The sequence below is a fragment of the Brassica rapa genome, chromosome A05, assembly GCF_000309985.2.
Source record: "Brassica rapa cultivar Chiifu-401-42 chromosome A05, CAAS_Brap_v3.01, whole genome shotgun sequence".
In the NCBI taxonomy this organism is placed as follows: domain Eukaryota; kingdom Viridiplantae; phylum Streptophyta; class Magnoliopsida; order Brassicales; family Brassicaceae; genus Brassica; species Brassica rapa.
This window is the reverse complement of record NC_024799.2, coordinates 14018204-14031903: the sequence shown is the minus strand read 5'-3', so window position 1 is coordinate 14031903 and position 13700 is coordinate 14018204. Positions and strand designations below refer to the sequence as shown.

At 37.6% G+C, this 13700-nt stretch overlaps 1 protein-coding gene across 1 annotated transcript; it reads left to right on the top strand.

Annotated features, from left to right (window-relative positions):
• The first annotated feature begins 7414 nt into the window (after positions 1 to 7414).
• On the top strand, positions 7415 to 9359 carry LOC103847789 (putative F-box/kelch-repeat protein At4g35120). Its single transcript, XM_033292642.1, has 3 exons — positions 7415 to 7807; positions 8374 to 8927; positions 9008 to 9359. Exons 1-3 carry the CDS (start codon positions 7415 to 7417, stop codon positions 9357 to 9359), a joined length of 1299 nt encoding a protein of 432 aa, XP_033148533.1.
• The last annotated feature ends 4341 nt before the right edge of the window (positions 9360 to 13700 follow it).

Sequence of the window (13700 nt, the reverse complement as noted above, 5' to 3'; positions counted from 1 at the left end):
AGTTAGCAAGTTAATTAATGGAAAAAAACATAATGCTACAAATAAAAAAAATACTAACCAAGTGCTATGTCCTTGTCATGGGTTGGGATGAAGAACCGGGAGATGCTCTCGACCTGGTTGTTGAACCAATAGATCAACTGGCATGACCCCCGGATCCTGTTGAGCAGCAGCGGGAGGGGCAGCAAGAGCTGGAGCGGGAATATATGCGGGAACCGAGTTTTGTTCGTGAGACGATCCCAATGCACGGGAACTGCTCACCGAACTACGTCGAAGACGGGCTGCGGGGCGGGGTACATCCTCGGACCTAAAAAAAAATTAATACATCAAAAATCTTTTCAAATCATTTCTATTTTTAATGTTTTCATTTATATATTTACAAAAGGTTTTATAAACGTTTTAAAAAAAATATTAAACCTTTTATTATACATAGTTTATTACTGGAAACTTATAAAAAATTATAAAAAATTTAAAATTTTTTATTATACATGATTTGTATATATATATATATATATGTATACAAAATTATAAAAAAATTATAAAAATAGAAAAATGTTGTTAAATATTTTTAAAATTTTTTAAAAACGTTTTATTATATATAGTTTATTACTGGAAACTTGAAAAACGTTTTTAAAAATCAAAAAACATTTTAAAAATAGTAAAACGTTTTGAATTTTAACAAAAACACAAAATAATTCCAAAAAAAAAAACTAAAACAACAATCCAAACAACAATCCTAACTTATATATCCTAAACTATCCATTCAATCCTAAAATTTTCAATCAAACAACCTAAAATCCGAGATCTAACTTCCAAAACCCTAAAAAATTGAGATAAAACAAGGTTGGGATGATTCTTACATGATTTGGGGTTTGGGGAACAGATATGAGGGTGAGAAGAGGATTCGCCGGTGATGGGAGCTCGAGAATGGCCGGAATCGCCGTGAGAGGGAGATAAATCGCGGAGAGGATTGAGAGAGAGGCGGAAGCGGAAATAACGAAGAAGGAAGAAGAAGGATAATTATATTTAACGTTTCCGACGGACACGGGTTCGTCAGTATTCCGTCGGTACCATTAAATATATACCAATTGGCGGTTCGCAAAAATTTTCACGCGGTTTGGTTTTCCCGGGTAAATTGAAATTCCGACGGTATTGGTGTCCGTCAGTATATTCGGACGAAATACTGACGACCTTTTTTGACGGAATTCCGACGACTTAGTGTTTAGGGGTTGATTACAAGTTTTTAAATGCAAAATCCTAATCTTTTGATAATATATATAGTATTTGCATAAAGATTTAACAATAAAAATGTTTTTATAACACGATTTTACACAACAACATTTTTTGTAGTGTAAGATTAGATGAATATGATTGTATAAGTATATGAGTGTTAAGATGAGATGTTATGAAAACAATGATATGCATACATAAATATTTTAATGAGTTGTTATATTTGAACGGTTGCGATCTAATACTATACTAAACACTTATTATGTGTTATTTTCATAGTTTTGGCATCTAAATTTATAAATTTGCTGGTAGACTCTGGTTGCAATGGTTCATCATCATCAGAAGTTCCATCCACTCGTCCTCTTGGGTTGATTTGCGTTACAGTGACCCATGGATCGTCTCTGTACGTCACCCGAGGATAACTGATGTAGCACACCTATACATATCAATTATACAAGTATTAGTAAAATATATAACATTAATTAATAATATTGGTAAAACATTATGAATAGATTGACATACCTGATCAGCTTGCGAGCCAAGAATGAAGGGATCATAATATTGAAGTTTCCGCCGCGAATGAACTGATGTAACACCAAACGCATCAATCTTCACTCCTCTATCTGGGGTGGTGTCATACCAATCACAATAGAATACTACACAATGCAATCCAACCATTCCAGAAAATTGGATTTCCAATATTTCTTTTATGTTGCCATAGTAGACATCGTCACCGGAAGAAGATGAAACACCAGCATCATATGTTGTCTTAGAATGACCTTTTCTTGTGAATGCATATCCTCGCGTACAAAATTTTGGATATGATTTGACCACATAGTTTGGTCCCTGCACAAATTCGCATATCCAATCATCGAACACAAAACCTCTGGCCAAACCATCATTCACCTATAAATTAAAAACATATATGAGTGAAAAGTTAATTAGTTTATATTAAATTTAAACTACTCATTTGCATAGGGTAATATGATATATGACTCACATAACTACGAAGCCACGCAGCAAATCCGTTATCTCTAAGTTGTTGAAGCTCATCTTCTGTTGCATGCCTGTGAGTCATACGCAACTCCGCCATATATACAATATATACAAAAATATTATCAATATAAAATAAATTTATTGAATATTAATCTAATAATGTAAATGAATAAATATTTTTACCTCTCATATTGTAGAACATCTTCACAGTTGGTGAGCAAATATGTTTGCAAATGAGCGTGCTCAGTGTCCGTAAGTCTGCGCTTCGTGAATTTTCCACTAAGTTGTCCTATTTCCTTGAACATGCTTGGGACAGTAACATGATATGTTGCTCTCTCCCCTCTGTCATCATGTCGAGCAGGTCTTCAGTGTTTTGTATGCACTTCTGGTGGAAAATAATTTTCAGCAAAGATTGCAGTTTCTTCATTGATCACCTGTGCCACTATAGATCCTTCCACTCTGCTTTGATTTTTGACCATCTTCTTCAGATGATGCATATAACGCTCAAAAATATACATCCATCTGTACTGCACAGGACCACCAAGTTCCAATTCTCTTGCGAGATGAATAGCAAGATGTTCCATTACATCAAAGAATGATGGAGGATATATCTTCTCGAGGTTGCACATGCTGACTGGTGCGTTTGTCTTCAAATTATTAATACCCTCTTCAGTCACTACTCTGCTGCATAAGTCGCGGAAGAAAACACTTATCCCTACATAGATAAAAGACATAATTTTCATAAGTATTAAGTTTATATAAGCATAATTGTTAAATATAAAAATAAATTAAACTGTAAAAATATAAGATACCTGCAATTGCTTCATGAACATTACGTGGCAATAATGCTGAAAAAGCAAACAGAAGGAGGCGCTGCATAATTACATGACAATCATGACTTTTCAAGCCAGTAAACTTTCCTTCGCTTCTATCAACGCAGTTCCCCAAATTTGATGCATATCCGTCAGGAAATTTCACTTTATCTGTAATCCAATCAAAGAACTCTTCTTTTCTAGCACTATCCAGCCGATAAATGGGAAAATGGGCCGTACCGTTCTCATCAACGTGAAGTTCAGAACAACCACATATATCGACTAAATCCAACCTTGACTTCAAATTATCCTTCGTTTTACCTTGGATGTTAAGGACTGTGTTCATCAGATAGTCGAAGAAGTTCTTCTCAATATGCATGACATCTAAATTATGCCGCAATAGATGACTCTCCCAATATGGCAGATCCCAGAAAATACTCTTTTTGTGTCAGTTCTGTAGCTCTCCAACCGCACTGACTCGAATGTTTTCATGTCCACCTATATCTGGCATCCTTTCTGCATCAAAATCCCTAAACTGCTTCAACAAATCTTTCCCACTAACTTCCTCAGGTGGACCATCAAACACCTGCTTGTTCTTCGTAAACGAAGTCTTACTCCTGCGGTATGGATGATCAGGTGGTAGAAATCGTCTGTGACAGTCAAACCAACACGTTTTCCTTCCGTTCTTTAGTTGGAAAGCATCTGTGTCATCTTGACAATATGGACATGATAGCCTCCCATGTATTGTCCATCCAGATAACATACCATATGCTGGAAAGTCACTTATTGTCCACATAAGTACTGCCCGCATCTGAAAGTTTTCTTTGCACGAGACATCGTATGTCTCAAAACCATGCGCCCATAGTTGTTGCAACTCTATATCAGTGGTTGAAGAAACACATCTAGTGATCTTTTAGGATGATCTGGCCCAGGGACGAGAATTGAGAGAAACAAAAACTCTCGTCGCATGCACAAGCTCGGCGGTAAGTTGTACGGTGTCACAATAACTGGCCATAGAGATTACTGTCTTCCATGCTTTCCAAATGGGCTAAAACCATCAGTAGATAATCCAAGATAAATATTTGTTCTCTCTTCCGCAAATTCTGGATATGTTGACTGGAAATGTTTCCAAGCCTTCGCATCTGAAGGATGTCTAATCTCACCATTTGTGGAATGCTCTTCCTGCCATCTCATTGCTTTTGCTGTGCGCTCACACTGATACAACCTCTTTAATCTTTCCGTCAAAGGCAAATACCACATTCTTTTGAACGGGATCGGAACTCTTCCCCTCGTCTCCTGATAACGAGGTTTCCTACAAAATTTGCATACATTCCGTGTCTCTTCCGTGCAGTTGTCAATACATACATCTATCACTTCGTACGGTAGTTAAAGACCGGCAACAAGTTTCTGAACCTCGTAGTATGAACCCGGTGCAAGGTTATCCTCAGGTAGAATACCTTTGACAAAATCAGTAATCGCATCCATACATTCTTCAGCCAAATTATAGTCTGTCTTAATACCCATTAATCTAGTTGCAGATGATAAGGCTGAATGATCATATCTACAATTTTGATACAAAGGCTGTTTTCCTGCATCCAACATGTCAAAAAATCTACTAGATTCGGGATTTGGTTCTTTCCCTCTATAATGATCATGTACCATCTGCTCAGTACCTACACCATAATCTATACCCGTTCTAGATTCTTCTAACCTAATATCAGGCTGAAGTTCACTAACAGGCTGAGGTTCGCTAGTACTACCATATTCATAACCAGTTTCCCCATGAAGGTACCAAACTTTATAATTACGTGAAAACCCTTTCATATACAAATGAGTCCAAACATCAAATTCTTTTATAACCTTATTATTATTGCAAGTAGAGCAGGGACATCTTAAGATACCACTTTTTGCATCCGGTTGCTGTTGAACAAGCCTCATGAATTCTCCAATCCCTTGAACGTATTCTTCCGTAAGCAAATTGGTGTTGGGATCCAAATGAGGTTTATCCATCCACGAACGACAATAAGCTCCTGAAGACATGATTTTCACGGAATTGTTATGACTAAAGAGAAAGAAGAGAGAATGAAGTGTGAATGAGTTGAATGAGGAGGGGTTGCATTTATCAAAAATTGCTTACGGCCATCCGACGACTTTCCGACGGAATTCTGACAGATGTAAAGCAGTCCGTCGGAATTCCGTCGGTATTTTCCAATCTCAAACGGCTATAAAACGGTCATATCTATTTGTCGGCAACGGTCCCTTGGTTCGTCGGAAATTCGTCGAAAAATACCGACGGAATACCGACGACGGTAACGGGTATATTTGTTAATCAGAATGTCGTTGGAATTTTGTCGGTATTTTTCCGACGAATTTCTGACGACTACAACGGTTATATTTTTTATCGGAATGTCGTCGGAAAGTCGTCGGAAAATTCCGACGAGCCATGTTTTCTCGGAAATTCGTCGGAAATGGTCGACGGAATTCCGACGACTTCAAATTTTTTGTTTGCGTCGGAAATCCGTCACAAACGTCCGACGGCATTGGAGTCCGTCGGAACCTCCGTTGGAATTCGGCGTGTTTTCTTGTAGTGTCCACACTTGCGCGAAATTTATTCCAAATAAGCTTTGCTTAATTGTTTGGTTATACTATATAACACAAGTTAAATATACGTACAAGTTAGATTCATTCATTCCACTATGACAACAGGTTTTTATTTATTTATTTTTGAGTTTCCTATATAATTTTTGGGTCGAGTGTCAGTTCAGTTAAACTGATCTGAATTACAATGGTATATAGAACAAAATTAAACGATTTGGTGGGTTTCATTTTTTTTTTTTCAGAAAACAAAATTAAACGATTTGGTGAAATCATACTCAAGCTCAGCTCTCATAAAAATGAAGAGAATTGAATGGAATAACAGGTGTGTAAACATGTATATATAATGTATATATATGCTCTTTGTTTCAGCATTTTATCTGTTATGCTTTTTCCCTTATCACTTTGGCAGGAGAGGTTTCTACACTCAGGGCCGGCTTAGACCATGGGGCAAGGGGGCGTGGGCCCCGGGGCTCAAACTTTTTTTCTCATATACAATGTCAACAGGGGCCCGATTTTTAGAAAAAAATAGGTATAAAGGAGCCCAAAAAATTTAAATTAGTTATATATATATGTAAAAAAAATATTAAAATTTATTTTGCCTAAGGGCCCATAAATTCATTGGGCCGGCCACTACATGCGATCTTCATCTCATCCATGGCACTGTACTTTGTATTCCTCTGTTATGTTTTCTGACCAAAGAAGACTTCAAGGCCTAATGGTGTTTCGTAGCTTGCCTCTTTCTACCTTTGTTTTAGGGGTAATTAAGTTTTCGCCTTAATCATTTTTCATCTTATTCTTCGTAAAACAGTCCTGATGACCATTGATTCACCTCTATAGTACTTTGTTGCGATGTGTTTGTCACAGGTATCAGTTGGTTACTTTCTTGCTAATCTTGGAATGATCATTTTGGTTATACCCGTTTTTAGGAGGATCAGAATATGTAAGTAGTAGTCAAAAGAAAGTTTTATGTTATTTTCTTGGCTTGGTTGGTGAGTATTTTTATATCCCGAATCTGTTGTCTTAAAAGCTTAGAAAATTTGTACTCCCTACACACCAAATATCCCCTATTTGCACTCTATATCCTATATCCCTCTAATTTTTTTCCCCCATCATTACCATTTTCCCCCCTATTTTATGATATCCCACCCTTTTTAGTATATTGAGCTAATTTGCTCAAGCTTAATTGGATTCAAATTCTCTAATATCTGAAAACTTGATGTTCTGTTTGTAGACAGATTGTTCTCTTCATCTACATGTCGTCACCAATCTGTTGTCTTAAAGCTTAATTGAATGTTTGGAGGATGAAAAGGGTTAGCTCAAGACTAATTAATTATATAGCACAACTGATAACATTATAAATGAACGAGCCCATTGCATATTTAGCCCAATCGATTTAAATATAAAAATCTATACTATTATTTGCGAAGTAAATTTTTAGAAAATATTATAAAAATTAAGATATAGAACAATATATAATTAAATATTAATGAAGAAAAAACATTTGTATAAAAATATATTCTAAAACATTTCTAATATATGAGTGTTTTGAAAAATTCAACACAATAATTAGTATATATATTTTAATGAAATTTTTGATGGTATATAAATTATTTTATATTTTGTATAAACTTGTTAAGAATATAAATAATAACTTAACTTAACTTATATGGTATATTTGGAAGGCTCGCAATGATAAACTTTTCAGAGGTATAGATAGAGATCCTTTGGAGCTTGTTCGACATGCAGAGAGTGAATGCCAAGCATGGTTTAATGCAAATGAGATGATTGCACCAGTAGGACAGGCCAACGATAATGAGGTGAACCAAGCCATAAGTTTGGATAATATTTGCATGCTAGATGGATCGTGGACAGCTTCTGACAGATTTAGTGGATGTGGATGGATCTGGACTAACAGTGCGGAAAACGTGCAACTTATGGGAACACGAAATTTCACTCGTTGTGGATCAGCACTACACTCGGAGGTAGAAGCACTGCGATGGGCGATGGAGAATATGCTTCAACACTCACCGTGCCAGAGATTTGGAACAGACTGCAAAGAACTAATCGCCATGATAAAGGAACCTCAGGAGTGGCCAAGCTTCGCGACAGAACTGGAAAAAATAGAGACCCTGCAGATTTGTTTCCCGGAATTCGAGATCATCTATGTGCCACGAGTGCGCAATCAATCCTCAGATTTTTTAGCTAAGACTGCAAGAACTTTTCGTAGGGAGTTATTTTTTATTGGTTGTTCTATTCCGGTCTGGTTACCCAGACCACCTCAAGTTTGAGTAATAGAATGGCCGTTTGACGTCAAAAAAAAAAAAAAAAAAACTTAACATATTGTTTTTGAATTAACAAAAGGGCAAGACACCTAATATATATATATATATATATGGATTTTGGTGATGGTAAAACTCTCGAGCTTGGCTAGATTATATTCAAGACCTAAAAGAAGCACCAAATCCAAAGTAGAGCAGCCACCCCCGCAGAAGAAGGAGGAGATGAATACTATTACAGTCTCCACCAGGGCTAGCTTATGTTCAAGACCTATAAGAAGCACCAAATTAGAGCAACCGCCGCAGAAGAAGAAGAAGGAGGTACTTAGCAAAAAAAAAAAAAAAAAAAGAAGAAGAAGAAGAAGAAGAAGGAGAGGAATAGTAGTAGTGCAGGATGGTTTCCACTACAACTACTTCCAGATGAGATCGTTTTGAATTGTATAGCACGCATCTCTAAATCTCAGTACCGTTCACTCTCCTTAGTCTCCAAGACCTTCCGCTCTCTCATCTCTTCCCCAGAACTCTACACCGTTCGCTCCCAGATCGGAAATACAGAGCCTTGCCTCTGCATACGCCAAGAGTTACCCACTCATGATCGTTGGTACATTCTCGACCAAACTCTGGTTACTACTACCAACAGTAATGGTTTGATTAAGGATGAGTTTAACTTATTACCCATCACTTCGTCCTCTTTATCAAAGTCAACCACTTTAGCCGTCGGTTTCGAAATCTATCAAATAGGAGGTGACCAGCTGCCATCATCCACCGTTCGTGTGCTTGATTTTCGGACTCGCACGTGGCGTGATGCTCCTGATATGGGGGTAGCAAGGAAATGCCCCGAGTCTGCTCTTATAGACAGCAAGATATATGTAGTTGGAGGAGGAACAGAAGAGTCTGAGGTTTTCGACCTAAAGTCTCAGACTTGGAATCCATTGCCTAGCCTTAGTGACGACGGTGACTACCCTGAGGTTCAGCTTCGCAGAGGAGAGCTATTCGCCACCACAAGTAAGCATAAAAAGTTGTCAAACAAGGAACATGGAAGGAACATCAAGGGCTTCCTTTTATGAATGAACCTTGGAGCGTTATTGATCGTTTTAGTGTTGTTGATCGTAAGCTTATGTGGTATGAGCATGGACACTGGTTCAGTGTTAAGGGTTTGAAAGATGTGTGTACCAACCCTTATGTTAACCACCATACAACAATTCTGTTAGCTAACCATGGTGGTGGAAATATCCTAGTTATATGGGACGAGCCACATTCTCTCAAGTTTCCCGTGGCTGGGAAGATGCGGAAACATGTCTGCAAAAACAGGAGAATTTGGTGTGCTGTGATTAAGTTCGAGAAGCGCTTCTTTGGATTGAAGTTTGAGGTTTGGGGGAAGGTTGTACGGTCTAATGCTTTGCTTACAGTCCCCAAATCATTCAAGTTATTAAGCTGTGTTACCCTTTAATTTGCTCTTCATCTTCTTCTTTTTTACATTGGTTTTACTGTGAATTTTGGATATTTAGTACGGAGTATATAGGCCTTACGTGCCTTCTTTCATTTTGTTCATGGTAATAATATTTCTGTAGCCAAGGCTTTCTTGATAACCAAGCAAATTATGTACTAAATAGCAGATGGACAAGGACAGGTTACAATTGGATATACAAACTAGCATTGACCTTGGGCTTCTATACTATTTTCTGCTTTTCCTATACATTATTGTCATCATCCAAAACTATTCTTATGTCTGTTTTCCTTTAAAAAGATAGTCATGTGATAGGTAACATAAAACCCAAGAAAGTATCTTGTCAACTGCCCCTAATCAATGTTAATGATTGTAAGCTTCTTTACCCCCTTCTTCTTTTTTGTTTGTTTTGATTTTTTTTTGGGGTTAGAAAACATATAAGAACTAGTAGTAATTTAGAAAAAAAAAGGCATATTTCAGTCTTAGCTTCTTAACCTTTTTAACATATTAACTTTTTGTACAGTTAACTCAAACCTTTAACATGAAACAGGGGCTTTGTAATGTTTGCGTTCAAAGTATTGAGAAAAAGTCAAATCCAAAAGCATTGATAAACTTCAAAACACTGTAGTTGTAAACTTGAAACACTCATAAACCTATATATGGTACGTAAGCAAAAAAAAAAAAAAAACAAAGATATAAGAGAAGATTGTGTGTTCATTTATGTAAAAGAAAATGAAGTGATACGAGAGAAGTTTAGAGAAGCTCGACTACCTCTTGAAAACTCGATTACACGTGAGCAACAAGGAAGGATACATGCGCCTGGACAGTGGAGAGGAATTCATGCTCTTCCAAGAGTGTGATACCACTCAAATTACCCTAAGGAGTGTTACTCTCATCAAAAGAGGTTCAGATATAGTACTTAGGGATCGAATCCACAAGGAGCTAGGGAACAATTAAATCTAGTGTTTATTAATTGTAAGAATTGTAAATGTTTAAATGAAATAGCAATAGTAACAAGTGAAGTAAATAGTAAATGTAACTTGGTTGGAAATGATATTAGATGCAGGGCCACTATTCAGGTGTTGGAGATTATAATATCTATAGATGCCTATTTTTTGCATGCATGATATGTTAGAGTTCAATCGCTTAACTCAGTGATCAGCTGTCGCATGTTTCACTGGTTAACAAACTAGATCTCGTGTCTCAACGGTTAGTATGTTGACAACGAAAGAGTGTCGATCGATGGTCCTATAGGGATGTCGACCGATACACCTTTACCTACGTCGACCGAGAGTCAGTTGAGGACATCGATCGACAGGTTCTAGCCAGGCCTATGCGCGAGTATGATATGCCCTATTAAGATACTAAATTGGCGGTTAGCCCTCTCTAGCAGTCCCAATATGATAGATAGATGTCAGGATGGGATAACAAGGGTGCTTGAGTATGCAATCCTATGATCATGTTCTAGTTAGCAAGGCTAAAACAAGCAATGATTACAAATCTATCATGAATATCACAACAAAGCAGATCTATAGTTTGGGGCTAATCCCACAAACCTATCTGAACCCTGGATCTAATAAATGAACTACTAAGACATAGCAAAGCAATTCATGACAATGAAGAAATGGGAATTCATAGTATAAATGAAAAGAAATGAAAACAAGGAGTTCCAATCACAAGTGATCTTCTCTCCAAAACTCTCTCTCTCTCTCTCTCTCTCTCTCTCTCTCTCTCTCTCTCTCTCTCTCTCTCTCTCTCTCTCTCTCTCTCTCTCTCTCTCTCTCAAAGTAAAACTGTAACAAAAAGCTCTCCCTGCCGTCAAAACACTTAGGCAGTATATAATCTACTAGGTTAAAAACTCGTCAGGGCATTTTTGTAATTTGGCTTGGACTTGGGCTTCAAGTCCGCCGGATCCAAAATATCGCATGTCCAATGTCTCGACATCGATCGATGGTACTTGTGTACATCGATCGATATTAATCTTCATTTGTCGACGCATCTCATGGTGTCGATCGACAGCACTGGATGCGCATCGATCGATTGTTCTTCCTCTCGTCGACCTCTACATGGCCAACTCGGATGAAATGTCCTTTAAGCTCCAAAATACTCCAAAGTCATAGCTTTACTCCGAAATGCACCTGAACCTGAAAACATACCTAGAAGAGTAGAAAACATAGATATATATATATATATATATATATATATATATATATATATATATATATATATAATAAAATACCTATATACCATGGATGAAAACGGGTCAAATCCAAGGTATATCAACTCCCCAGACTTACCCTTTTGCTTGTCCTCAAGCAAAACATACAGGCCGTCTCTCTGAAAGAGATTTGAAAATATTAGGGACTACAGATTTTAAAGCATATAAATCTTTTCCTCAACAATTTTGCAACCACATCTAAAAAGTCCTAATCACAGAAGCACACTATGCAATATCCTAGCTTAGCAACCATTTCTAACATAACACAACTCAGCAATTCACGTCTGACATCCCCTCTATTGACTTCATTTCTTAGCATAAATATAAAGTGAATGCTTTACCTTGGGAGTATCGATCATATGATGCAAGGATTTCAGACAAGTATCTGGAACTGCAGGTAAAAGTTAGTTCCTAATTTCTCTCTTTTGAGTCAAAGTCTGCTTCCATTGTAGGATCAATGACCAAGATTGGACAGGCTTCCATGAGTCAAAACTTAATGGTGGTTGCCACCAAGCTCTGTTCACTTTTTTTGACCTATATCCAAGAATTCTTTGTGAAAGCGAGCCTTGAAGATTGCCGCCTCCAAGTCCCGTTTTGAACTCTTTTTTGGAGTCTTTATGAATCAAGCCTTAATGGTTTTAGCCACCAAGTCCTGTCCTGACTCATCCTAAGTAAACAATAGATCTTTTTTTTTTTTTTTTTTTAGAACTGAAATATAAATCACTAACTATTCTAGGGTCGAAATTTAGAGAGAGAAAATGTGATAAATAATCTACACAAAGCGTTACCTTCCAGACCTGTCTTAAGAATCCGATCCCATGTATACCAAGCCCCAAGACAAGCGGTTATGTAAGGTTTAGTGTTGGAAATCAGCTTTGGTTACTTCATACGATCAAGGCAAGTGTGTAGTTGATAGGTTGATCTGCTTTAGCATCAATAGTGTTATCTACAATCAGTAAATCTAAAATGGTGCTAATGATTGGTTAGAAATTCAAGTTTAAATCAATATAAGATTATAGTCTCATTTTTCAATAGCTAAGCGTAATTTATTAAAATTCCTTTTATATAAGAATAAAATAAATTATATCAGTAAATCTCCCCCCAGACTTAAATTACACTGTCCCAGTGTAACTCAGCCGGAGTTATGATGGAATAATTCATAGGTACGAAATGTAACAAGTAAGGAAGATACATCTGACCGGGTTAGATATCGATCGATGGGAAAATGTTGCATCGATCGTCGTGTGTTTGTCTATGTCGAGCGATGTCGACGTCTCGTCGGCGGTCGATATTCAGGTCCTCCTACTTGGGTCTCCTAAATCTGAAAGAAATAAAACGAAAGTAAATAAATGCTAGCTAATAAAACCAAAATAAAAATATCTAATAGTGGGTTGTCTCCCACTCAGCGCTTGGTTATAGTCATTTAGCTTGACTGTGGTAGTGATTGGCTATTTGGTGGATAAACAGCTGCTTGTTGGAAAACAAGCATCCACGTCATCTCTGCACATTCTGGACCAAGATGCAATGAAACTTCTAGTGGCCTCATCATTTCTTGTCCATTTGTCATCCATCTTCTTAAGTGCATTGGAGATGTTCTGTAGCCTATCTTGAACGTTGTCAATGCTGACCTGGTGCCAGCCTATGTTGTCATAGACGTATGCTGAAAGTTCTGTCAGTTCCTCGTGCATTGACTCTATTCTTTTGTGTATCAGCTGCTCGCCGGCTGGTGTTGACTCAGCGTAGATCGATGCGATTAAGTGTTCGTCGGTCGATCTCGGCAACTTACCATCGAGCGATTTCGCTCGCTTCTGTCGATCGATGCTGATATCTGGTGTTGAGCTGCGAGTTGCCTCTGGATGGCTTTGACTTCTTTCTGTAGCCATTCTGCGCGGCTGTCTAGTCCATCGATTCTGTTGTCGAATGGAAAGTAGATGTCATCGCAGCGTTTGTCAAGTCGTTCCTCCATGGTGCCTATATCAGTGTAGATCTTGGATGTGATCTTGTCAACCTCTGCTGCTGTGTAGGGAAGTAACTCCACAGGAGTCTTGCCATCGATCCATGGCCCTCGTAGCCTGTCGATCGAAGATGAGTTTGCCAGCAAAAAATTTTGATTAGTAATTTTATCA